The sequence below is a fragment of the Dromaius novaehollandiae genome, chromosome 22, assembly GCF_036370855.1.
Source record: "Dromaius novaehollandiae isolate bDroNov1 chromosome 22, bDroNov1.hap1, whole genome shotgun sequence".
NCBI classification, from domain to species: domain Eukaryota; kingdom Metazoa; phylum Chordata; class Aves; order Casuariiformes; family Dromaiidae; genus Dromaius; species Dromaius novaehollandiae.
In genome coordinates, this window is record NC_088119.1 from 6,514,247 (window position 1) to 6,540,523 (window position 26,277).

At 52.8% G+C, this 26,277-nt stretch overlaps 2 protein-coding genes across 3 annotated transcripts in view; both read right to left on the bottom strand.

The window, feature by feature from the left end:
- SCN4A (sodium voltage-gated channel alpha subunit 4) overlaps nt 1-11,777 on the bottom strand; it is a 33,997-nt gene extending 22,220 nt beyond the window's left edge. Inside the window, exons 1-10 of one of the 2 annotated variants that reach the window (XM_026099466.2) lie at nt 11,694-11,777; nt 10,828-10,956; nt 10,576-10,667; nt 8,676-8,954; nt 6,885-6,948; nt 6,428-6,569; nt 5,288-5,500; nt 3,189-3,350; nt 2,795-2,918; nt 1,687-1,925 (exon numbers count right to left, since the gene is read on the bottom strand). In XM_026099466.2, the coding sequence (XP_025955251.2) occupies nt 1,687-1,925; nt 2,795-2,918; nt 3,189-3,350; nt 5,288-5,500; nt 6,428-6,569; nt 6,885-6,948; nt 8,676-8,954; nt 10,576-10,667; nt 10,828-10,956; nt 11,694-11,773 (1,524 nt within the window). In that variant the 5' untranslated portion in view covers nt 11,774-11,777. The remainder of the gene's footprint in view (nt 1-1,686; nt 1,926-2,794; nt 2,919-3,188; nt 3,351-5,287; nt 5,501-6,427; nt 6,570-6,884; nt 6,949-8,675; nt 8,955-10,575; nt 10,668-10,827; nt 10,957-11,693) is intronic. The other variant, XM_064524495.1, reaches the window with a different exon arrangement.
- Nucleotides 11,778-12,809: 1,032 nt separating this feature from the next.
- On the bottom strand, nt 12,810-25,804 carry LOC135330590 (sodium channel protein type 4 subunit alpha-like). Its single transcript, XM_064524501.1, has 3 exons — nt 25,688-25,804; nt 13,304-13,602; nt 12,810-12,941 (listed from the first exon to the last, which is right to left on the bottom strand). Exons 2-3 carry the CDS (start codon nt 13,565-13,567, stop codon nt 12,810-12,812), a joined length of 396 nt encoding a protein of 131 aa, XP_064380571.1. The 5' UTR covers nt 13,568-13,602; nt 25,688-25,804.
- Nucleotides 25,805-26,277: the final 473 nt, after the last annotated feature.

A 26,277-nucleotide genomic window follows, 5' to 3' on the forward strand; every position in this document is an offset into this window, starting at 1 on the left:
ACCCCTTCAAATGACTGCTGAATCACAGGGGATTCCCAGCATTGGGAACTGGGCTGCTACTGGGCTGCCCCTGCTCACAGGGCCCTGGCACTGCCCCGAGCCCTGTGTTGCGAAAGCTGATCCAGCTTTTACACATTACTATTTTCCTGGGACTACAATGACACTGTGCATTATCACATTACTCTGGAGTGGGATCAGCTAAGTGACAATTAGCATCCTCAGTGCAATTGCACGGCACAGCATTTGCAGAGGGGGGCCGACAAGTTTTGCACTTGGGGCAGATCGCGCAGGTTCGTGCAGGTCCCTGCCTTCACCTAGCAGAGAGGAAAGGCTGAAGGAAGGCTGCGGTGCGGGGGTAACAGGGGGTTGGTCCCCAACATGGCCCTTTGCGTGCCAGCCCCCTCCTGCCAGCTGATCGGCACCTCAGTCCCTGCTCTCTTCACTGATTTTCGGAGCTGGGCAGTGGCTGGTGGGGCCTTCTTGGGCCTCATAGGTGAGTGGGGAGAGATCATGACAAGGCTCAAGAAGAGCAGGAGAGATGTCTTTCCTGCTCCTGGCCCAATCTAGCCCTTCCCAGCAACCCCCCTCTCCAGTTCCCCCAGCCCCGCTGGCTCTGCTCTGCTGGGCTCTGGGGTTTAGATGCAGCCAGAGAATGCCGCTGGCCCAGAGGAAGAGCCAGAGCCATTTTTGCAGCATGACTGTTCTTTGAGCAATAGCTGATTAATCCCCTTGTATTTCCTGAATGAAACCAGATACAAAGCAGCTATGTGCTGAGCGTCACCCTGCCTACCCATGGCTTGGGCCCCAGCACGTGTCACTCGAGTGCCTGCGCATAGAGAGGCCTCGGCAGGTGCTGGCAGCAGACAGAAGGCAGGGCAAGGTGGGAGGAGAGCAGGCAGCAAGCTCAGCCTCCGATGGAGACCTTTCCCTCCGCTACCCCGGCCTCCAGGCTGCTCTTCCAGGCCTCGCAGACTTGTCCCACTACCAGACGGCATCCAGCTGAGAGCCATTTACCATGAGAACCAAAGAGGAGCAGCCAGAGCAGGCTGCTAAATTTGCCCACAAAATCAGAACAGCCCAGATTTACAGTGATTTAACCCAGGAATGGGAAAAGCCCTGATTTTTTTTTGTTTGTTTGTTTTTCGTTTTTGATGCTGCTGGCACTGGTGACTGCTACTCAGTGGGGACCTAGATGTTTCCAGCTTCTGAATGCTGGAGGTTACTGAGAATTAGCCCCTGTTCTGCCATGTGACCATCCAACACTGCAAGGACACTGCCAGCATTGCAAGCACACCATGCCATCAGCCAGGGCTGGCAACGGCTCAGGCCTGACCCCAGGCTGGCTCAGGAAAGCTCTGCAAGGCCGTGCCACGTATTAGCAATACTGGGACACACCAGGGGAAATGGGCATCTGCCCAGAAGCTGCAGCAGAAAGGGAGGAATGGATGATTGATCCCATCACCCACATCACCTCCGCTGCTCTCTCGATCTCAGCCATCCTGAAACCCATCTTGTTGGAGGGATGCTGTGACCAACCCCCCGAGCACTTTCTCAGCAGCCAGGAAGAGGCTTTCCAGGCATGCAGGAGTGCCGCTCAGATGACACATGGGCACCACAGGGGATCTGTCCCCTGGATGGATCACATGGCTGCAGATGGCGAAGGACAGGACGCATGTAGCTGCCTACCAGGTTCCCCACGCTCAGCACATTCTCAAACTCCTCCGTCATGGGGTAGTGCTCCATGGCCATGAAGAGCGTATTGAGCACGATGCAGATGGTGATGCCCAGGTCCACGAAGGGGTCCATCACCACCAGCTTGACAAACCCTTTCAGCTTCAGCCACAAAGGGCAGCAATTCCAGACCAGGAACGTGTGGGCAAATTTGTACCACCAAGGTGGGCACTTCTGGTGAGCTTCCTCCAGCTCTGCGGGCAGGAAGGAAAAAAATGACATCATGTCCAGGCATCTCCTGTCCTCCCAAGGCGGGAGAAGCACCTGAACCCATCAGAAGGGACCTCTTCTGAGGTCCTGATCCAGCTTTGGACCATCTATGAATTTTATATGGGGGTTGAATGGGGAACCCTGCTTGTGCCTGGAGCACAGTGGCCCTGTGAACCTGACCCTCCAAACCAAAGAGGAGTGGGAAAGCAGATCAGCCAGGGAACAGAGGCCCCAGTTCTGCTCTCAGCACCAGGGCAGGGTTTGAGGTGTCCTTGCCAAGCTGAGATCGTGGGGATGGCCCAAGGGAACCATTCTGGTGTGGGATCTGCCTGAGGCTTTGTACCCCTTTTCCCAGGAGGGCAGGGTAAATCCCTGCAGTGTGGAGACGTGATTTAATCCCTGGAAAAAGCCCCTCAGACAATGACAGTATTGTGCTGTTTTACTTAAAAAGATCTTGCTCTGAGAAGTCACTCTCTGGCTTTCTTATAAAGACAGTATTTGGGGCTGGAAAGCCAGTTATTGCTGAGTCTATGGTACATTTTCCTTAAGTTAAGACAGCTCGAGAGGCCTTCTGGGCAGCTCGCAGTTGAGTCTGGAGACCACTGCAGTCCACTGCAATCCCATTCATTTGAATGAAATATCGTAGTGATGCCTCCAGGCTTCGTCCTAGCGAGCCGGGACAAAAAGCCCTGCTTGAGCAGCACTGCAGCACGCTGATCCCATACAGAGACCCTGGGGCCAACCCCCAGCACCAGGCGGGAGATTTGGGACAGCCTGTATCACCAGCATGTGCTGAGCACCTTGAGCCCAGCTGGGCTGAAATGGCCCTCACTTGGGTTGAGGGAGAACGTACCTTCCACAGCATTGGGGATGACACTGACTGTGCTTCCCACTCTTTTCTCGAGGTCTGGCCCATCTTGGCTGTCCATGGGGAGGTGGTTGTGGTCTGATTTCTCTGCTTCATTGGCAGGATTGAACTAGAAGGAGAGGAGGCCACAGTGGATGAACACAGAACGCTGGAGACTAATGTACTTAAAAATACAACAGACAAAAAGAGGAGGGGGTCGTGGCTCAGAGATACGGGGTGTAATGTGGGAAGTACAGGTGGGCTGCAAGGCACCTCTGACTGCTTTGGGGGGACTGTGCTGGGTTGTGGCAGTTTGAGTCACGGCAGCCTGTCCCTCTGCCAGGGTACATCAGGGTGGGCACACTCAAGGGAAGGCAATGACACGGAGCCAAGCACATACATCAATCACCGTAGCGGATCGCTCCAGCATGACCTTGGGGACCACTTGCCCATTGCAGTCTTTGGCCTTGCCCTGGTCGCTATTCAGACCTTGGTCAGAGTTGCTGTTCTTCACCGCCGTGCTGCTGCGCAGGGAACTGCCGCTGAACCGCCTGTCCTGCAACTGCACCAAAACCACATCGCCGTCACCCAAATGTCCGCACTACACCGGGACCTTCCCGCAATAGTTAAGCAGGGACTGAATTGACCTCGTAGCCTCTCCAGACAGGACTCTGTGACACCGAAGTCAGGCCCTGCAATGCTGCTGCAGGATCTGGCTAAGGACGAGCTCAGAGGCAATCAGGGACTGGCACAAGCAGCGGGGAGGAGCAGCTACTGCCAGCGGCTGAACAACGAGGGTGAATTTTCGAGTCATTCCTTTTCACTTGCACACCCTACGGTACAAAACTCTGCATAGCAGCAACATTAGATCTATTCAGATTTGGTCAGGGTGAAGGATAGAACTGTAAAATAAATCTCTAATTTGTTTTGCAGGAAGTTTTAATCTTTAACAGGAGAGAACCTTCAATATAGGGTATTATTTTTTAAAAATATTAGAAGAGCCTCTTATTTAATATCATTGGAAACATTTTATCTTTGATTTTAAAATCAAAGTATCACTTTTCGTATGACCCTGACTGCAATCATGCTTGGCTTTGCAAGTGCTAATGGTGCTGCAGTGGAGCGGGAACCTCTCCTGATCTCCTGCCTGGGGAGCGTTTGGGGCTTTGCACGGTTCACATAAAATGGGGTTTTCTTACTCAGTCACTGGATATTAAATAGACTTGTGTGCCTGTTTCTCGTAGCTGCTTTGCCCATGCCCTCAGCCCTATTCTCTCTGGGTCTTCTCCAGTTCCATAAGCAACAATAAATAAGAATAACCCCTTAAAAAAGCCTCTGGGCAACTCGCTGGTTAATTCGTTCAGGGAACAAAAGGCACCAGATTGATGCCCAGGCCCGGAGTCCCCATCCCTCAGGCAGGACCTGCTCAGACCCATCCTACAAACAGCAATGGCCAGATAAGAGCAAAAGCCACTTCCTTGGAGGATGTTGTGGCTGGACACAGATAAGCAATGAGAGATAGAGGTTGCAGAGAGAGGAAACCACTATTTTGCATCTCTGTAAGTGAGGAAACTGGTCTTTTGCCCAGACTAACAATTAGTTTTGCAGGGATGTCTCCTGGGAATGTTGCTGGCATAGGCCAAAATGATGAATAGAGCATATTAAAAGTGGCCAGGCAGCAGCATCAGACATTAGAGGAGTTTTTACCATATTTTTATGGGTTCATTGTGCTAAGGAGAGAATCCCAAGGACTGGAAAGAGCCTAAGATAATACCCCAGGATTGCAATGGAGCAAATGGATGAAAATCAAGCAGTTTCAGAGACTGCCCATTCTGATGCCAACTGTGTGAAATATCAGTGCAAACTATCTACAGTATCAGGCATGTGCTGGAGGAGAGCAGTGAAGCCAGACCCTGGCAAGCACAGCCGAGAGTTGTGCCTGTGCTCTGAATGAGTGCAAGGACTCTGGGACCTCCCCGGGTCTCTTGAGTCCTCTCTTCCATCGCCAGTGGTGGCCAGAGACAAATGGCTTGCTAATTCATTTAGCTTTGCTGCAACTGCCCTAACTTAAGTGCTCCTTTTCACCCTGATTGTAATCTGTCTGTGCAGGCTCTCTGCTCTTGATGTGCTGCACAAAGATGTATTACTAATTCTGTGATTTTTTTATGTGTTGTTGCTTATGTTCTTTCCTTTTCCTGAGTAATACTTATCTGCACTATACCCATCACCACCTCTTGGTGCTCCCTGTGTTGGTCTTTGGAGAGGAGTTGAGGAAATTAAATCTTTTCAGCCTTTAATGTCTCAACTTTTGGATTCAGCTGGTGACTCAAAAAATAGTTACTCACCTCACTCTTATCTTTTCTTATTATGGAGCAAGCAGGGCTTATTCTTGGGTTTTACAGAAATAGAGATGACACCACACTTGTCACTGCCTCTGCTTTTTTCCCCACCTATTCCTAAGCCAGAGGCTTCACTGTGGACTCCATGAATCCCACCAACCTGTTTCTCTTGCTCCTCCTGTTGTTTTTTCAGCTGTTCCATGAGCTGCTGAAATTCCTCCTCTTGCTGCTGTGCTTCCAGCATTGTAGCATCATTTTGTTCTGCATAGGCCATAGCCACCACCGCAAGGATGAGGTTGATGAGGTAGAAGGAACCAAGAAATATAACCACTACAAAGAAGATCATGTACGTTTTCCCAGCTGCACGCAGCGTCTGTGGAAAGGAGGCGGTGCAGGATATAATGCCGTGATGCCACCCTGGCTTGTTCGCTCTCTCAGTGCTACCCCCCCTCGGTGACTCTTGCAACAAAAGCTCTGGCCTAATTGCTCATTCTGTAGTCCATGGCATTCTGCTGGGAATGGTGTTAAAGAGGCCAAAAATCTCAGCAAACCCAGCCCCTCTGCTCCGTGTTAACTGTTAATCCAAGGCAAATCTTTGAGTTGGGTGGGGGCTGATATTCCATTACAGGCTCGCACTGCTGTAATGGGAGGCAGAAGAGGCAGTCCTTTGCTAACCCTGGATCTGGGCACAATCACTTTCCAAAGGTCACGTGGAACCCAGAGAACTGATTTCAGCCTTCTGGCAGACTCGTTTTTCTTAGTTACCTTTTAGCTAACTAGTCCCTAGACTCAGGAATGGCATTCATCTGGCTAGAAGACGGCCAGGATTTCACGATGTCTGTGACTTCTATCTAGTGGCTGACTCAATCCATGAGACAGATGTCTTGTTTTCCCCTTTTAGGGGAGACCTGCCTTAGCTCAAGCCAGTACTATATACTGCTGTAATTTCCCAATTTACATGGTACAATTGACAGCACCACTGAAGCATACCCAGGCTTTGCCCTTGAAAAAAAAAATTGCGCAGGCTGGGGAGATGCACAGGACTGTGTCCCCACCACTCCCCGTCCTGGTTTCATCCATAAATCACAGGAGAAAGTCACACATGGTTCCAGTCAAGGGACAATAGGTACTTTCTGCCTATCCTAGGCCAGGAGCTGCCTTCAAACTTTAAGAGCATTTGTGCAAAAATAAAACAGCAGTTGATCCTCAGACCCCTGCACAGCTATGAGGGACATCTAATACGTCAGGAAGCGATGCAGCCGCCCTGGGGATCCCTGGCCCCGGGAAGGAGCATGCCTACCAGCTGGAAGAGGTTCTCCCAGAAGTCCTGTGTCATGAGGCGGAAGAGAGAAAGGAAAGCCCAGCTGAAGGTGTCGTAACTGGTGTAGCCATAGTTTGGGTTCCTCCCTGTTTTAATGCACTCGTACCCTTCGGGGCACTTCCTGCCAAAAGAGCCGGGAGGGCACAGGCATGAGTCTGTGTTTTTGCCCCATCTGCACCCCAACAGCCCTGAGAGCAGCCCCAGGAAAATGCTTCACCCCCAGAGACAGTGAGATGTTTTACCAGAAACTCCCAACAACTGGGATGCCCTGACCGTTCACGCCCAGAGCCCACCGCCCTCTGGGTTCCCACCGCCCATTCCCAGACCCAGTCCTGAGCTTTGCTAAGTGCGAGTGGTCCCGCAGGTTGCACCAGCTGCCTTCCCCCTCCCGGGAAAACCTCAGGAAAACTCATCCGCCAGCACAAGCTCCACTCACCCAGCATCACTGCTGTTACCGCAGAGCAGGGCGTCGAGCGCTCCCTCCAGAAAGTAGAAATTTGCTTTGCAGTTGGGAAAAGAGCAAGACATGAAAATTGCAGGCATCGATTTCCAAATTCTTGGCAGCTCCTCACTGTCAAGCATATTCTCCCAAATCCCAGCTTTGGGTTCACAGTGCTGTCTCCTCTCTGCTGACTTTGCTGTTTGGACTGCACTGCTTGGCACCAGCTCAGCTAGATCTCATGGCTTTGTTTCACCTACCCAACTGGATGGCTCCCAAGCCCACAAAGAGCTGTGGAAATGGCCACGTGGCCCGGGTCAGGCCTCCTGGGAAGATGTATTAACGTGTGATCCGTTACCAGCACAAACATTCATGGAAGCGAATGAAGGCACAGGGAAATGCCAGTGAGGTGGGCTCGGGTGACCAGCTGCTGGGATTTCTGCTCTCTCATATAAATGAGGGCCAACATGTTTTGCTGAGAAAGCATACAAAATAGCGGGGCATTTCCAGTGGGCACTGGGTGCATGGAAGCTGCAGGGGTCCCCCAAAAGCTTGGGAAAACACCCTACTACTGCTCCGTGGCCATTGCCTTTCTCTTGCTGCTCCCATCCATCCAGCCCCTTCCTGAGGAAAAAACCACTCACAAAGGCAAGACCAGAAGTCCTTAAAGCTCATCTTTACAGCTCAAGGACAGATGACAACTGATCCAGAGCCATGGGAGGTGCCAAGAAGTGTCATTGTGGGGCACCAGCCCCCAGGGACATGTGGATCAGTACCTGGAGACACCCATCCCCAGGAGAACGCAGCGGGCAGCTCAACCCCCCTTTGGGCATCACCTAGTTCAACATCTTCAGGAGCCACATGTTTCACAGGGGTTTCTGGAGCTCCTTGGAGCATCCCAGGCTGTGCCTGCCTTCCTGCCACCCAGCTGTTGTTTAACCTACATGGGATCATCGAAGAGTTGTCCTACTTATGAAACTCCAAGCAATATGCATTGGCCTGGCCCAAAGATCTGCCAACTTGAACACATGGCCACAACATGCTGTTGCTATTTGCACTGCATTCATTACATCCTACAAGTTGAATTTGCACCCCTGCAAAGAAACCTTCCTGTAATTAATCTCAGAGCTACTTATACAGTCGGGTAAAGCAGCTAAGCCGTAACCTGACCTTCTTCTGAGTTCTGCTGAGTGCCCTAAACAAGATGTGAAACATCCATGCAGAGCCCAGCCCGCCGCTACGTAGCTCTGCAAGCAGAAATCAGTCGCCCAAGGCTGCCTAGCAGCACTTCGGCTTGCTGCAGAAACACGTCAGGGCTGCCAAAGCCTCTGAGGGTGACAGCATTTGGAGAACACCCCTGGAGCACATCTTGCTGCAGGCAAAGTTTCTGCCTTTGATCTGCAACCCTATGTGGGCTTTCCCAAATGATTTATTTTCTAGCATAATGTCCATTTTCAGCATTCAGCACAGCCTAGCACACAGGTATCCTCCATACGGCCCTGCACACCTGCACAACGAAACCTTTCTGGAAGAGTTCAGCACACTCAGGGAACTCAATTTTCCCTGACAAGGGATATTTAATCCCATCTGTCCATCCTGTGAGCATGCACAACCCCCGTTTCACCCACTGGCCACATCTCCCTGCAAAGCTCGAGTACTGTTGAAGCACCTTGGCAGAAAGGTCTGCAGGAGCAAATCATCTTGGTTAGACACGGAGAAAGGACAGGGTAAACTGAAGAGCAAACCACGGTAATCAGGCAATGGAGAGGGGGAGCTGTAAGCGTTTACCTTCATCGTTGAGGTAGGCCTCGAAATCAAAGGTGCTGTTGGCGGTGAGGTTGCCGTAGAGCGTTGCGTTGGCCCACGTGTCATTGCCCAGCTCCACGAAGTCCCCCGGCAGAGTGTCGTTGAGGGGGGGCGGCCATCGCACACACTTGTTCCGGAGGTTCCCCATGAACAGCTGGAGGCCAATTAGGGCAAACACGCTCAGGCAGAAGACCGTGAGGATCATGACGTCCGAGAGCTTCTTCACCGACTGGATCAGTGCCCCAACAATTGTTTTCAGCCCTGGGGGAGAAGGCGTCGTTACCGAGCTATGTACGTCACGAAAGGTGGCTGGACCCGGGAGAGCCACGTGGTGCTAGAGAACACCCCCATATCCGCCCCATGGGCCCAGACCCCGCGCTCTGCCCCGTGTTGGCCTCTGGTTGCCCCTCTGTCTGTCCCCACACTTTGCAGGGCAAGATAAATCCTTCTCCGAAGACAGGCTCCCTTGGACAAATGCTACCCAAACCTCCCCAGCCCACACATAATCTGGGCTTCACAGGTCGGATTATTTTAACCTGGCAGTTTCAATTCCTTTTGGTTTTACATTTTTGCTGAACTCTGCCTTTTTGGCTCGAATCCCCAGGACCAGGTGCTTTGCTGTGGCACACAGAAGTTACTTGTCAGCCCAACTAGAAGAGGCTGAACGCTGCTCTCTGAGCTCCGGCTGCAGAAAAGCTCCCCTGCTCCAAAACCCCCACGTGCTGCTCTCCAGCAAGCGGTCAGGAGCCCAGCTGGCCCCTCCAGCCTGGCCTAATCCCTTCTGAGCGAAGGTGACGGGAGTGACAGTTTGCATTAAGCTCCGGGATTAAGTCTTTCTCTCACCCAGCGCAGTAGTTTCCTGCCGCAGACAACGGCAGGGAGGAGGCTGGCACGCAAATCCTCAACGGGCCTTTGATGTGGAGTTTTTATTACTGTCGCCTCACGTCCAAACGAATGATGGGTGAAGTCGGGACATTCGGACATTGATTTTAAAGTAGCTCTGAGCACAGCACTTTCTCACACAGAGACACTTCTCCAAATATGCATGATTTTTAGCCCTGTCATCATGCCAGGTTTTTTTCCCCCCAACTATTTAGGTAAAACCCTATTCCCCAAGGGCTTGTCTATGTTGGGAAAGTGCTTAGGACAGCCATTCTAAAACAGCTTATTTTTGCAATAGCTATTTCTGCATAGCCTCTTGGGTGGACATCATTCCAGAAATAAGAGTTCAATGATTAAGAAGCTTACTTTTTTTCTAAATGCAATTTTTAGCCCGTTTGGTCAAGGCAAAAAACCCCCAAACCCTAAAGATTTGGAAGCTGAAGGGGCACAAAATGAACTAGAATGTATTCACCACAATAATCTATTGCCTGTGGTCTAATTTCGTGCCTGTTCAGGGGTCTAGCCTCTCATTTCTATAAGCTTGAGTGAAACGGTATCAAAATGGGGTGATGTTAAACACTTATCACTTTGCACTTGCACCAATACCCACTGAATTCCTAAACCTTGGTGTCAGAGCAGTCAGGAGCGGGGACAAAACAAAATTCAGGGCTCCACAGGCTAAGCAAAGTGTATTAGGATCATGTTAATTAAGCCACAAAACCTGATGTTAGAGCAAACGCACCTGAGGCTTCTCTGAGAAGCCCTAAAAACACCAAGTCCAGCTTGTCAGAGGCATTCCCCAGTCACAGCTAATTTAAAGGTGTAAAATCAGCTGGATCTGACCCAAAAGCTGGATTAGCTGAAAAATGCTTTAAAGTTATCAAATACTTTTTTTTCTTAGAATTGTCAAAAGAAAAAACAAGAATTGCTTTGACCACAGAAAAACCTGAGCTCAAGGAAAGGGAAAACTTGGAAGAGAGACCCTTTCTGTGACTCCTACCTGGAATTACTGTGATAGTTTTCAGGGCACGGAGGACACGGAACGTCCTGAGAGCTGAGATGTTGCCCAGGTCCACAAACTCTGTGATGTAGCTGTGGGACAGGAGACGAGGGGGCATCAGGTGGGCAGAGGCGCTGCCCATGTCCCTGCCTGCCCGTTTTCCAGCCATCCTCCCCCAGGTCCCCTTTTTTTAGGCAAGGTGGCAAAGCCAGAGCTTGGCAGCCTGGCCTCCTGCTCTCCCAATCAACTCACGCCATGGAGATGACCATGAAGTCCAGCCAATTCCACGGGTCACGCAGGAATGTAAAGCTGTCAATGCAGAAGCCTCTTGACAGTATCTTGATGAGGGACTCGAAGGTGTATATCCCAGTGAAGGTGTATCTAAAATGGGAGCGGTGACTCAAAGAGGAAGATAGGATGCTTGTCTGGGTCCAAGGGTCAGCTCAGGACAAAATCTGGGTGCCACGAGGCTTTGTCAGCCCCAGCCTGTGGCCAGTGACCGCACGGCCGTCTTGGGGAGCGAGCTTAGCAGCTCGCTGGATTCCCGAGGTGCTTTGCCATCATGGGGAGGTTTTCAGCTAAGCTCAGCTCGTGAGGGAAGTCGAGACATCTTAAGTTGTCACCCCTTTGGTAGGGCTATTCTGCAACCTCTGGGCCATGCTGTCATCCCAACAGTGCCACCTTCTCCGTAAAACCCCATGGAGGCCCAGCTGCACAGGACCACAGCAGAAAGCTCTGCATTTTCCTCCTCCCAGCTGTGGTGGGCTGCCCATGCTCCCTGAAGGGGTGGATCTGCCCAGCCTCCCAAACCATCACCGCTGACCCAGCCCAACCTGCTCTGCAGCAGTCTCCTGTCACAGGGGGTCTTTGGACCCCATCGGTCTTGTGGTGGCTCCACAACACCCCCGCTCTTTGCAAAGCCTGAAGCAGGGTGCAGATGTCCCTTCTGAGATCACAAGGGCCACCAGCATCTCCAAATAACCTTTCCTCCTCCCAAGAGTGCCTGGATCCCAACGCTTCTACCTCGGCCTCGGTCCTGTCTCTCCACCGCCTGAGGAGGACCCAAGCTGGGATGTTCCCCTGCGGAGAGGGGACGTTGTGGGATAGAGGGAACTTACTCCACGTTCTTGGACCACGCCGGGGGGTTGCTCAGCGTCATAAACACACAGTTGGTTAAAATTGTGATCATGATGAACATGCTGAATAATTTAAAACCTGGTCAAGGAGAAATGCTGTGGTTGTAGCATTGGTTCTACCTCCTGAAGGGCACGTGAGGGTGTGAAGCTGAGAACCCTGCTCCTCCTGGAACAGGGCAGAGGGCTACATCACTCTTGTCCTGGCTCCCACCTTGTTCTGGTGCCCCAGCTTGCTCCTCCTGTGGGTGTCTCCTGGCTAGGTCCCACGCTTACACTCTCCCCTTAGTCCCCCTGCTCCTACAATGTTGTTCAGGGCTTTGCCTTCCCTTTCATCTCCCTTCCCCATCTCCACAGTGCTGGATCAGCCTCCCTTTTGAACGCTGTGCTCCTTCTCCATCATCCCAGAACACAGCTCCCACCACTCTCGACAGGACACTCTCTGCCGTAATCGCCTCTTCTCTTTCCTCCTGCCTCCAACCTCCCAGCCCCCAAACCTCCGCTGCTGCTTGCAGCTCTGTTGGGTCACCTCCCACCCACCCTACCCCTCTTTTTGCTCCTGGAATCTTTCCTGGCTTCTCACCTCTGCCTGACTTACCCTAAAAGCCTCAGAACTGCTTACGTCGCTTCCTTCCCCATACCGTGATGTCCTGGCTCCTCTGCCAAAGCATCCTTTGTGCTCCCCAGGTCACCCTGCGCCCACCCGGGACAGGATCTCCTGTTCTGTAAACACCTTCCTTCCTTTCTAAGGGTCTACAGATCTGGGACCTTGGACTTCTCCTGGAAAGCCTGACCCCCTTTACGTCCTCCCCGCTCTGACCAAACTGAAGCTCAGGCTAAGCTGCTCAGTGCCATGGGCCAGCTGGCACCATGGTGCCCAAAGCCACCAGGCACTTTGGGCACCTGCTCCTTGGGAAGGGACAGAAGCACGGGGGTGGCTGGGCAGTAGGTCCTGGCCATGCCTGGGGCTGGCCCAGAAGATTTCCCTCCCACACCACCAGCAAACAACTCTCTCATTCCTTTCCCAGCCATATTTACAGTTGGCGCGTCGGGGTTTGACTTGGCAACGGAGCAGCATCTCAGGGGAGGCAGCTGCTCTTCTCAGCAAGGATATGAATGTATAAGCACTTTGATGGCTCCTCTCCGGACGGGGTTGAAGGGTCCCAGCAGGTAGAGGGCAGGCGTTGCCGAGAACCGGAAGATGGACTTGCCTTTATTGAGGACTATAAACGTCTGTGGAGAAAAGCAGAGGCAGGTTTGCTAGCTCTGCTGCACACCACGAAAACACTCACCAATTAAGCGCTGCACTTAGAGCTGACTCCTCTACACGCATTTTGTATTTCAAAAGACTTGGGGCTTTCTGCAGATGATGAGCTTTCAGGAGGCCAAGTTCACGGCCAGGATCCGTGTGGCCAGGCCCCACCACAGACAGCCCTGGTTCAGAGGAGAAGCCACCAGCGCAACTCGGGGCCGTGGTGAAAGCTGGCCCAGCAAGAAGGGCTCAGGTGAGACCCCAGGACGGGGGGAAGGGGAGAGGGTCTGTGCTTCAGTCTTTTTGGGGGACACTCACATCTACCGTAAGCTCTGCCGCTTACCTTCTTATCCTTGTAGAAAGGGTCCAAGTCCTCCAGAGGTATCCCAACGAGCTCCAAGGGGGGATCACCGTAGATGAGGGGCAGGTTCTTCCCAGCTTCCAGGTCACCGCTGGGCTTGAGCTCCTCTTCCTCAGGCAGCTCCACGCGCTGCCGCTTTATCTTGAGCGCCTCTGCCTCGGCAATGCGCTGCTCGATGGCAGCCAGGGACTCGGGCGTGAAGGGGCGGAGGTGCTCGGGGCCTGGGACGTGTGGCAGGCCAGCCATGTTCTCATTCTGCTCTCAGGACACCTGCACCCAGCCTGCTGGGGAGAGGGAAGCTCAGGCGGCAAAGGGGAAAACGCAGGGCCATTTGCACAATATGCTGTTACTGTTAATTAAAAACCCAGGACCTGAACCCAGGTGATGGCAGAAACTCAGCACGCTTTTACTAGCAGCTTTATTTCAGCAACCAGCTCCGGAAATATTGGATTTGCAAGTGGCATTCCTATTCCTCTAGGGAGATGGATCACATGCTGACGGGGGACCCTGTCCGCTGCTTCCCTTCCCAGACCCTCATTCAGCCTCCGATCAGAAAGCACCGCTGTATCGGACTTTTTCCAGGGCACAGCATGAGCCGAGCAGCTGGGGTCTCTGGTACCAGCTGGGTGTCTTCATAAGAGCAGCTTGACAATCTAGATAGAGCTGTCCAACAAAACCAAACACCTTCATCCGTGGCACGGATCCGGCTGTCCCCCTTTGTGCGACACGCCGCAGTGCATCCTTAGCTGCCTTCATATGTGCAGGCAACAGGTACTGCTCAGCGCAAAAGGAAGAAGGCATTACACTGCCCGTCATCTTGGTTAGGGGGAAAACCCCCTCTTCTGCTGGCAAAGCACATTAACTGTCCTGCTAGTCTGTATGTTAACAGTCCAAACCAGACAGCAGCACCAGCAAACCTGTGCTGCGTGGTCCCAGTGCAGGGAGCTCTGCTTCTCGATGGCGTTGCAGTAGAGTCAGGACAAGGTCCTGCCACAGGCAAGGTGCTCTCCAGACAAGAAGCAAGGACATTTCCACACTGCACTCCCCAATGTGTATCACACTCCTACCTCATCTGTCTGGTAGGTGTGCAGGGGGGGATAGGACTAAGAGCATTTTGGAAGAGAGCAAACATCTCCACATGCCACTGCAGCTAGGGAGATGACAAACTATTTATATAGACAGGTCCCCTTTTGATCTGTGGTACCGTGCCCTGCTGGGGCTTTTTATGGCTTTTCCAGGGTATTGCACACCACATCCTGGGGGCCAGGGCACCATTCCCATCCATAAGGAACATGAGTACCTTGCAGTGTGACTGATGGCTCTGCTCACCCTCCTCAGAGGCAGAGGAAGGGGTTAAAGTCTTATGTCAGGCCAAGAAACAAGTCACCAGCAGTGCTGGTACTTTCTAACCTTAAGATAAGAACAACTCTCCAGACCTGAATAGGATGGGCCATTTGAGAGAGATGATGGTGGCTCCAGTCACAAAGCAAATAACAAACAGGGCTGGGAGACAGCAACGCAGGGAAGAGCCAAGCAATGGCATGGAGAGGAACAAGCTGGCATGCCCACAAGCAAGGCTGAAGTGCCTGTCAGAGGTTCCCTAGAGACCAGAAAGGTCCTTGCTTTGTGGCATCTCAACTCAGCTTTGCCTTCCTGTCTGATTCAAACACCAGCTTGTTTCAGCAGTGAACCCTTCCCCCAAGGGTCAGGTCCACTCCTGGGATCAGGCTGACCTCACTGATGGTGTTGCAGCAGCATGGGAACTGGCTGCCCCTCAGGGCCCGAGGAGCTGGAGATGCCTGGCTGTAGACCTCAGAAAAAAATGCTAGAAAGGGCAAAAGGAAACACTTTTTCATGAAGTAGTTCAACTACAGCAGTAGGAAGCTGAAAGCAAAGAGATAGCCTTAAAGATGCAATCCTAAGCCTAAGGCACAGGGTGAAGATAGGAGTGAGAAACCCCCCAGTGCTATCACTCTGGTCCCTGAAGAAAAACAGCTCCAGCATGCAATAGCAATTGAGGACCTTCTGCAATTTCCCCATGGCCATCACATCTTCTTGGGAAACAGAGAGGAACCAAGACATTTTGTCAAAGGGCCACAAAATATTTATTCCCCTATGTTACCACCATGTCACTAATTCAGGCTCCTGCCTGCTGCCTTGCCATGCAGAGGCTGTGGCAAGTCCTCAGCATCCAAGTCACTTCCATTTCATGCACTGCAAGTGCAGGATGCTCTTAGAAACCAAGAGGACCAGGGAATTCAGTTTCTAGCTAGGAATCTCTGTTAATCAAATTTTTCCCCTTCCATCTCTCAGCTTTCTCTCTGTGGAAGGTCTGAGGGTGTCCTGGCAAGGTTTTCTTCCTTGGTAGGGTCTGGATACCACCATCCTATCATCACACAATGATGCCATGCTGTGATCCAGTTGCTCCAATCCTAATTCCAGATCCTAGTTGTGCAGGAACAGGGCTATGAGCAGAACCCCAAGTCATCACCCAAGGAGAGAAGGGCCTTTGCAAATGGGGCTGTTCTCAAAGTGATTGTAGCCATTTCTCCCCCAGATACCTCAAAGTCCAGCATCTGGGCCATCAGATTTGGAAAGAGTCTTTCAAAGCTTTCATTAGAACTGGAAAAAGCCACCCAACTTTTAAATTTTAGAACCAAGTGGCAGATTTTTGGGTGAAAGTATCCATGAAAGTGTTCCTGGTCCTGGATCCTCCCTGGCATCAGCAGAGACCAGGTTGCCAAGGACCAGTGCCAAGGATGGGCAGATATTGGTGGTCACAAGGAGGTGGGTATGGGCTGGACAGAGAATTGCCTTGTGTCCACGTGACAGCAGTGAACCAGGGCTGGCTCCTTTTTAGAGATTCCCCAGGAAAGAAACATGCCTTTGGCAGGGAGATGGCAACACAGCTGCAGAGCAGCAGCCCCAGCAGACATTTAGGAAGCCAAGCTTGAGCCAGAGCCCTAAAGGACTTAGATCCTCAAGGACCATTAAGAAATAATGATATTTAGACTCCTAACTCTTAAAATGACTTGAAAAGTGGCTATTACTAAGGTAATAGTAGAGCTGCAAGACCAAGGGGAGAGAAATTGCTCAAAGACACTCAATATATCATCATCTTGCTCAATCCCATGGTAACCCCCTTGTCTTTCCTGCCTGCACCAGCCCTGGGGCCCTTTCTCACTGAACTAGGGAGTGCAGCCTAAGGCTTCAGCAAATTTAGCTGCTCATGCTAAGCAAGCTTTATAGAAGTTGTGCTAAGCAGCAGTAATTTATAGTCCAGGTCCCAAAGTCTCTGCCCGATCGTGGTCTGGTTCAGCGCAGGCGCAGTGTGTCCCGGGTGGTCACAGGGAGACCATTTTGGGGGTCGCAGCAGCTCAGTCCTGTTCCCGCCAGGAACAGATGGCTTGTTGGGGTTATGGTTTGCTTGCACCTTATGTACCAGGAAATATTTAAGGCAAAAGTTCACTCATCTGTCTGCCACACCCACTTTGTAGAGTTGCAGTGATCCTGTTTCATTGTTTGCAGAGTTGCCTAAGACTAAATTACCCCCCCCCCCCTTTTTTTGGAATTCTGCTATTTTAACATGTGGTTTCACCTGGAATCTTAAAGTTCTCTAAAATTAGCATTCTGAAAAATAGCACTCTTGGGGGGAGGCAGGGTGGAAAAAGTTTCTTGTTCCAATTTTGACATTAAGAATTGCCTTCCCCAAGATGAACACTGGGCCCTGCAAGCAGCAACAGCAGTTCAGATGCCTCAGTATACACTGCTGCTTTACATCTGCCCGCAAAAAACTTCTCAACTGCTTCTCATAACCCTCAACTTCAAAACCCACCATGTTTAAAGCCAAGGTTTGGAAACCTTCAGCCATTTGTAATTAACAGAACTGGACATTTATAGCCCCAGTGGGAACCGACTCTCAGTACACAACCAGTATTGACACGTGGTTCCTATGGCAATTATAAAGCTCAAAGATAAAAGCAATGGCAAAGGGAGGTATTGATTTCAAACAGTGCTGGATAACTGCATTAAAAAACCCACCACGCTCCCCCACTATCACTGAATCAAATCTCAGCGTGCAAAGTGGATTTTTCCTTAGGCTCTACCAGAACCCCAAGAGCTGGCAGTCTCCACCGTGGCAGGAGGCATTGCACACCACTTAGGCCCCACTTCTGCTAGACGTGGTGGGGGATAAGTCCCATCCTTTGGTGTAACCTCTCAGGCAGGGACCATCCTTATTGCAGTGCTCAGCCCCTACACTTGCTTCTTTTCAGTCTGACCCACCATGGGAAGTTTGATGCCTGGCCCTTTGGATGCAGAGCCTCTCCTCTACATGGCACCAGCATTATTCCTGATTTACACCCATTTCATGCTCTGACCAGCTCTGGAAGCCTGTCCTTGGCCTTCCTTTCCACCAATGCCAGCAGCCTCAACACTCAAGCTGAAGGCACATGGCCATCACCAGTCCCATGGAGACATGCTTGATACTCACTCAGGCAAGACCCATGGGGGGGATGGACCAGCCCCCTCTCATGGTGCTGAGGGGCCCCAAGGAGCTTCCTACGATCACCAGTCCCCCAAGCACACAGCAGACCCCCATTTCCCTGCAAATAGGGTTTTGCAGAGCTGTTGGGGAGGGCCACCATTACAGGAGACACCAGCACTCAGCAGGGCTGCAGCTCCTTCGGTTGCACAGTGCTCTCAGGCTTTTGGCTCCCTGGGTGCTGCACGGTCCATGTCTCCTCCAGAAGCCTTGGGCTGTCACTGCCCCCAACACCCGGAGAGGCCCCATGCTCTACTCACACTTGCTCCAACCAGCCCGTGGTCCCTGGCAGAGCAGCCTGCGGAGGTGGCTGTGGCTCCAGCTGCCGCCGGCTATCACGGGAGGAGTCGGATTTCAGCAGCCCCATGACTCTGCTCATTCCTCCCGCGGTGGGAGCAAGCACAGGAGGGAGCACGGGCGAGCGACGCCGGCCAGCCCCTCATCCCACACCTCCTCTTCCGCTCGCCTGGCTAAATCCATCACCTGCACTGCGCCCATCCGGGCTGCCCCAGCTGCTGACAGAGCAGTCCCTGGCAGCACTGGGAATCGCAGGGAGGGGAGATGCTAGAGGACTTTTCCAGTGTCTGGTCCCACTCAGCCTCCTCTGCAGCTCCCCAGAGGTACCAGGCAGCAACGTGAGGGTCTCGAGCTGGTGGCCAGGACCCTCAGCTTCTGCACGCTGCAGCCCTGGAGCCGTCAGCATCTCTGGTCAGGCACCGCCACTTCGAAGCAGAAAGCTCCTGATGCCAAGTGCGGGCTCAGCAAGGCTCAGCTTGGTGCCTGCACTCTGCTTCTCCCCAGCAAACCCAGTGCTTATACCAGCAGGGTCCCACCACTCTCCCAAGCAAACCTGGCTTGCCCCAGGACTAGCATCCCCCCAGGGGACCCTGGCATGAAAGCAGCTGCTATAAACAACAGATCAAACTCTTTGCACCTGCAATAGGTGAGAGCAGTTCAGGTGCAGCAGCAGGGTCAGCCCCAGCTGCTAATCACCCTCAGCAATTCCCCCACTGCTCAGCCCCAGCTCTGCTCTGCCAGTGCAACAGTCTCAGGAGCAGCAGCAGCTCCAGTCCAGCACTTTCATGGCAGGGAGCACGTTCCTCCAATTCCCTACGGCATGGTCTACAACTGCCTACTTACTGGCTTGTCCAAAGAGCAACCACAAGTGCCAAAACTTTGTCTCGAGTGCCTGAAGTGTGGAGCTGCTGGGATCAGAGAGGAGTCAGCTCTCCATTAGGCAACTCAACAGGATTTTCTTTTCCTAGGGAAAACGTTGTTTACATGAAACTACGTTTGGAAACAAAATTGCCTTTCAACAACTGACTAGTGCAAATCTCTCAGGGATGAATTTCTGCCTCTTCAGCAACTGAAGAAGCAGAGATTTGAATCAGCACTTCATTATTTTCCTTTCTCAGTGTTGGATTTTTAAGTCAAATGGGACCCCAAAGCCTCAGCAACGGCAGCTACAGTGCTCCTGCAGCTGCAGCAACAAGAATACCCACGAGTGAACAGCTATGCACACGCTCAGCCCTTCACACTCCCATGCTTGGCCACACAACAGCCCTTAGAGCTACTTTATTTCCTATAGTCTCTTAAGGGACACTCTCACCCTGTCAGCTTGTGCAGCAAGGAAGAAACTGAGGACTTTAAATGCCTCTACAAAGCTCTGATCTCTACCATTTATGAGCTGCTTTCTCAAATTTTGGACTTCCAGCTAAGCTGGTTAACACCTCTTTATTATGTGACACACACTTGAGCCATTGCTTTTGAATAAGCTGCCCACGTCCTCTGCACCGCAAGCCACAGAGGAGCATCTCCCCCCACCCCAGCTCCGCATCACCAAGTACCAGCAGGCAACTGGGAGCAGCTCCCTGCTTTTGCAGGGGGACAAGCACACAGTCTTTGCCTTGATAGAAGTTCAGTTTCCTCCAATATTTTTGCTATTCTGGCACCATGCAAAGGAATCAGCCTCTGGAAGAAACAGGAGGGGGTTAACAACTGCTAGAGATGCTGCATAACTGGTACCACCCAACCAAGACAGAAGGGTGACAGAGCCCTGTCTGTGACTGCTTGGAAGCCATCCTGCCCAAACCTGTCACTTCAAGAGCACCATAAGAGACAGTCTGCAGAGAGCCCAGAAGATGCCAACAGGGACACAAGTTCAAGGACAGAACAACCCAAAGAGCCATCAGCAAACATAGATCAGCTTTACTCACCAAGAGACAGCAAAGCCAGGCCCAGCAAAGCTACAGGTGAATACTTACAGCTGTGCATAGCACAGGGAGGACTCCCTTCAGCAGGGGTTAGCATGGAAGTGGGGAACTCCTGCACCAAAGCTAGAGAGCAGCCAGCTCCAGGAGAGCTGCAGCTCTGACCTGGCCCAAGCCCTTGTAGCTGCTGCTCCTCAGCAACAAGTCAACACCAGGGAGACTGGGCAGCACCCAAGAGCCTGAAGAGATAGAAACCCCAAACCAGCTGTGCACACAACCAAAACCCACCACAGCGCACACACACAAAAAAACCCACAGCAGACCTGCCCTGCTGCACCCACACTCACCAAACTTCCTCTCCTTACTACAAGCATCCCAGGGCCTCCCTAGGGCACATCATTTCCAAACAGAACAGCACCTGGAGACTGGCTGCAAGCAAGACCTCCTACCCACAAGCTCCCAAGTGCTCCCTCCCTCACTGATTTATCCCCACAAGGACGCTGAGGGCTGGGCAGGTTGATGCAACGAGGACCAGCTGGGACCACAGGGTCTGGGGATGAGTCACAGCTCAGTTCTCAGTTCTTGGTCCCATGAATTTCAAACACAGCTAGAAACAGGCCGTGCGAGGAAGGAACTTGCATTCACCGAGTGCTTGAGATCGGAGGCTATTGACCAGCAAGGTGCAGGAAACAGTCCTGGCCCAGCCACATCAGGAGTGAGGGATGGGCCAAAGCAATAGCTCTGCTGGGCTGCACACAAATCCTGGTCAACAGCTGCTGTGGGCAGCCAAAACAGTGCTACCAAGCTCATGGAGCGACTGCGATGTGTGCCAGGCACGTCACACGCAGTGCGGGCTCTAAAGCAGCTGAGACCTGTCACACTTGCTGCATGTGCCTCCATCATCCCCCAGGATATTGCGCTGCTGATCCCGGCAGCAGCTTTCACGCCCAGCTAGAAGGGACCCCCCCGCGTCTGCTCTCACCCCCTCCGATGCCAGGGCCAGGCCACAAGTCTCGCTCTCGCAGCCCCGCAGCGTGCTCAGGCCCCACGAAGGCAGCAGTTCCCCTCTCCAGCCCAATGTGTGTTAAATCTGGGACGCAGGTTTAAAAAAAAAAAATCGCACGGGCTCAGATACCCACTGCCTGTGTTTCCTTGCATGGGACAAGGGCAGCTTGCAGTTCTCCGAGCGGCTCGTCGCACAAAACGGCGGATGGGTAGAGCCTGTCCAAATCATGCCGCACCCAAGCAGGCAGCTGGTGTTCCCAGGCTTTGGGCACTGCAGGACCATGAGAAGAGGCACGTGGGGTTACGGGACACAGCTTTGGTACCGTCACTGCCTGCAACTTGCAGAAAATGATTTTCCAACATCCCTTTCGTGTCCTTGCCTGAGAAATGAAATATTTAGATCCCAGGGGAACATGTGTATTCAATCCAAACCCAGCGCAAGGATTAACAAATCCTCTCTGCTAAGCATCATGTGTGCAGAGGTGCCGTGTATGAGGAGCAAGCCTCCTCCTTTTTTCCCTTCAGGCATGGTCCTAGTGATGTAACAGCTTGAAAAATTCCTGTGATGTGTGTATTTCCCACTATGTTTTCCCAAAGATTGGAAAAAAAGGTGGGAAAATTGGAAGAAGTCTAATGAGAAATGTTTTCCCTCCCAGCAGAGAGCACAGAGGGTGGACAGGCTTGTTTCAAGACTTCAAATTTGCAATTGAATGGAGTAAAGAGCGGAGACTGGAGCTGCAGTAACATTTTCAAGATTATATGAGTTTCTATTAGCAACGAGGATAAACACAGTTCAGGCATGCCAGACAAAATTAGCCATTTTATAAACAAGTTTATGTCCCTTTCTGTAACATGAGAATGTGCTATGTGAGCGTCTGATGTTTACTATACCCAGATGTGTTGTGGACCCTTAATGCTCTGCTGTAACTGCATCACAGAAACTATCTGGAAGGATGTGTAAAGTTTTCAAGTTTTTCTTCTGCAAACAAATGCCTCTTCTGAGTCTGCTGTGAGACACTGCATCTCCAGCACCACTGTATTTCTGAGCCCATCAAATAGCTCTGTTAAGCTGGGAGAGGTTTTTTTCTTACCCCATGAGAGAAATCAAAAGCCAAAGCATCTCCTACATCTATCACTGGTTAGGTCACCTCCATGCCCGGTACTGTGACCGTCCTTGCTGAAAGCTATGTACACTAAGAAAAGCTACTCCCTGCATTTTATGCTGCTCTCTTTTAAAGAGCTGGTGCTAAGTTTTAATGAAGAGAAAATAACACATGTTAAAAAATAAAAAGAGAATAACTCCAACCGTTTTTTCACTTCGCTTTCAGACAGTTTCTGAATTTTGTGGTGGGCTCTGAAGCCACAGAGGACAAGAGAAAAAAATAATTCCTCTTTTGCTATCATTAGCCTGTGCTTTCCCGTGATTTTTAAGAGCTCAGATGGGAAGTCCCTGTGGGCCATAGGGCTCAAACACCAGCCCCTTCCTCGCCAAGGCAAGCAAGTGCTGGTTGCTCCCATTAGCAACGTGGCACCCAGTGCCGATTCCTATCACCACAGTGATTTTGATCCTCCTCTCGGAGTGTTTTGACTCTACGCCTGACGCCTGGCCTCGGCAATCGGCATTGACGGGAATGCAAGATGCTTCCAAGCAGCATCCATCATCCCGGGGAGCTGAGCGAAACTATGCAGCCGGCGTTTGCCCGATGCCGAGCGAAAGGGCTGCTCTGGTGAAAGCTGCCCTTGGGAAACAATGCTGGACCGGGACGGCTCTGTGCCCGAGCCAGCAGATGCCTTTCCCGAGCCAGAATAGAGGGATGGAGATGCTGCAGCAAGTTCCTGCTCCTCAGGTGTCGTCACGGTCCCCCAGGTCAGTGCAGACAGCACAGGGTCACTCACTGCATGTTAAAGAGTTACAGCATTGCTGGCCTTGACGCGTGGAAAAGGATGCAAAGATGCATAAGCGCGTGCTGGATTTTATGCACACGATAAGCTCTTTGCTGAATGAGTTCACTGCAGGTTATGGGGGTGATGCTGCTCCTCTGCTTTTTGCCCATCAGATGCTCCCTCAAGAGGAGTGCTGCAGCTTCGCACAAACGCTGCAGCCCCCATCCTGGCAGGGCCAAATCGCCTCCCTGCCTCATCACTTTGGGACAAGGACTGCTGCGAACCTACAGCAGTGGCAGGGCTTGAGGAATTTCTTAGGATGAGAAGGATCTAATAAATCGCTCCATTTAACAGCATGTATTTGCATCATGGCAGCACCTCCAGCCGGGCGCCTGGCCCCAGCCACGCTAGGTGCTACACGTGTGCGAAACAGGATGATGCTCCTTAGCCCCAACTCCTTGCAGATGTGGCTGAGCCTGTGTCATCGCTGAAGAGCCAGATCCTTATCACCGAGCATCTCTCACCTTCCTGACCGCAGTTAAAGCAGCTGCAGCCCCTGCACGGAAACCTCACGCGTATTCAGGAACAGCCCCTCGGACCCCAAAATGCCTGTGGCTCAGCTTACTTCACTGGATAAAATAAATTGCCATTATGGGCAGCTCCTGAATGGACCTTCATCTGGCTGGACCCCTACGTGTTTGCACCGAAACCCTTGCTGTCTCTCAAACATGTGCCTTGGGCCAGGGAAGGCAGGAAAGCTGAAGCGTGCATGGTAAAACTGGCAGCATTTGGGCAATTTCTTTCCCGTATCCCTGCAGTTTCAGGCTCCTTCTTTCCCCTTCTGCAGAACAGGCTGGGGGGTGGAGGAAGACCTTGGTGCCCAAGGCGGCGGGGCTCAGCCCCACGCAGCCGCTGGGCAGGAGGGGACGATGCTGAGCGTGTCGAGGGGGCTCCGACATCCCCCATAACCACAGCCGAGCCCCCGCTCTGCCCTTCCTCTCCCCACCAGTACAGCTGCACGGGGTGCCGCGAATAAACCTCTAACCCGAAAAAGCTACGGCATCCGCCTGTTTATTCGAAATAGCCTGGGGGGGTTGATTTCTCCTAATTCATCCCAAGCTGGAAGAAAATACGTTGGCGGCAGTGCCTCTCTGTTTTCCTGATGGCCTCAGGCCGTGTGAAGACTTGCTCATGGTTACACACAAGTGCATGGTAACAACGCGCTGAGCCATAGCACCGCGAGTGCCTAAATCCCTTAAATCCCCTAAATCTGCACCTGCACTCCTGTAACTCAGACCACGAGCCACACCGAAATTCGTTTTATACAATTTGTCGATCATATTGACTCGAACCCAGTTGAACACGGGCACTTTAGTGCTGCCTTTTTGGCCGCAGTCACGCCAAGGGTACCTTGGTGTGCTCGGGAGTGGGGGTGATGTACACATACGCCGCAAGTTGTGAAGTCCTCGGATACTCTCCTGGGCCGCAGATGGAAATAGGAGGTTGCAACATCCTGCAGCAACTCGCACTAACCCCCTCCTGCCCGGAGCTGGGAGGATGCAAGCGGGCGAATATCCCTCCGTCCGTGGGCTGCTTCTAGCACGCGTTCCCGACGGACCTGCTGCGAGGGGATGGAGGGAAAGGGGACGTGCGGCGGGGGCCTGCACGGATTTATTTGGGTGGTTCCTGCGGCGGCAGACGTCGAGGCGGGCGGCGAAGGGTTAAAGCGGAGACCCTGCGCTCTCCCACTGCCCACTGGCTGCACTCGGGTGTCATCTAATGCTGCCCGCTCCTCCCTCGCGGCCCTGCCAGCCTTCTCTGATGTCAGGGGTTTAAAAAGATCTGAGCGGGGCGGCGAGGGGACGGCGTGGGGGAAGGGAAGGCAGCGCGGGACGGCCAGCACCAGTGTCCCTAGCAGTCTGCTGCGTGTCCCCGGCCCTCCCCTCTACGGCGTCCTCTGAATCCCCCGAACGCCGGCGGTGCAGAAACGCTTGCCTGGAGGTAGAGCCACCTCCGAGGGACGGCAGGGGACATGCAGACCCCCCCGGCACCCAAATTGGGCTCCCAGAGGTGTCACCGAATAGCCGAGCTGGAAGCAGGTCACAGACTTGATGCTCAGGCCGCACGTGCTCGGGGTCCCCGCAGCGTCCCCGGGCTGGACGATGCTCTCCCCGCGCCCCTGAAGGCAGCAGGGACCCGCTCGCCCTTTGCAGCCCCGCACTCCGCTACCCCCTGCCAGCCTGGGTGCTCCGCTTTGTATCTCCGCAGCCGGGAAAGCCTCGGCGGCTCCCCGCACCGTGCCCGCCGCGACCGCGCCGCTCCAATGCACGGCAGTCCCGACGAGCCGCCCGCGGCCAGGGCTGCCTCCAGGCTGAGCGCGGCCCCGCACCACGGCTCCTGCCCTCCATCCCCCCAGGGATCCTGTTAGGATCTGATCTGTCCATCCAGCGGGATAAAGGAGACTCTGAAATGATACGTCCATATGGGCTATATAAATAACTAGGGGGGAGGCAGCTGGACAGACAGACAGGCAGGGAGGCCTGAAATCCCTTCCTGGCTCCGCTGGGTCTATAGCTGGGATGTTCTGGCTTTATTCCTCTCCCCCAGTAACTCCCAAAAGCCTTTACCGTGTTCTCCCCCTTCCTGCCCTCAGTAGAGATGACTTCACTAGTGCTTCGTGTAGCCTGCTGAATGCAAAAGTGATGCTAAACGGCTTGTATTTACCTGGCACCGCTCTGTGTCACAGCTACGAGAGCCGTCCTATCCCCAGGTCCAGCAAGGTTCCTCTGAGCTGAGCTGGAGCGACTCCACGAGGCCCCTTCGCCCCCAGCGACGCTCGAGGGACCCTCTGGTCTGAATACGCCAGAGCACCGACACCAGAAAACGCTCTTCAAATATTAGCCCAGCTGAGTCGATGCAGGACACTGTGTTCTTTGACCAGTTCCCCTAAATATGCCCTTTTCCCGCTAACCGTTCTTACGTCAAGCGTCTTTCTAGCAAGGACTAGAGGGGGCAGCTCCAACACTCGCAGCATCTGTCCGTCACATACATACGTGCATGCTCCTCCTGCTCCTTGTACAACCGAGCGAGGGAGAGGGCTGGTCGGGGCAGCCAGCCATCCCCGGGGCTCTGTGCAAGCGTTGCCCATCTGCAGTGTCTCTGCTCACCGCTTTCCCAGGCTGACTTCTCCCCCCAGCATCAGTGCGGGTAGTGCATAAACCTGCCTTTACCCGCAGGCCTTTCTCCGCTGCCCAGCAGCAGCACCAGGGAGCAAGAGAGCAGGGATGCAGGGCCTGGAGGAGAGGGATGGATGG

What these genes read in the sequence shown, in the direction of transcription:
- LOC135330590 (XM_064524501.1), bottom strand. Translation starts at nt 13,567, where the DNA reads ATGGCTGGCCTGCCACACGTCCCAGGCCCCGAGCACCTCCGCCCCTTC. An exon ending in CTTTCTACAAGGATAAGAAG is followed by an intron (nt 12,942 to 13,303) that starts GTAAGCGGCAGA and finishes TTTTCTCCACAG; the next exon opens with ACGTTTATAGTCCTCAATAA.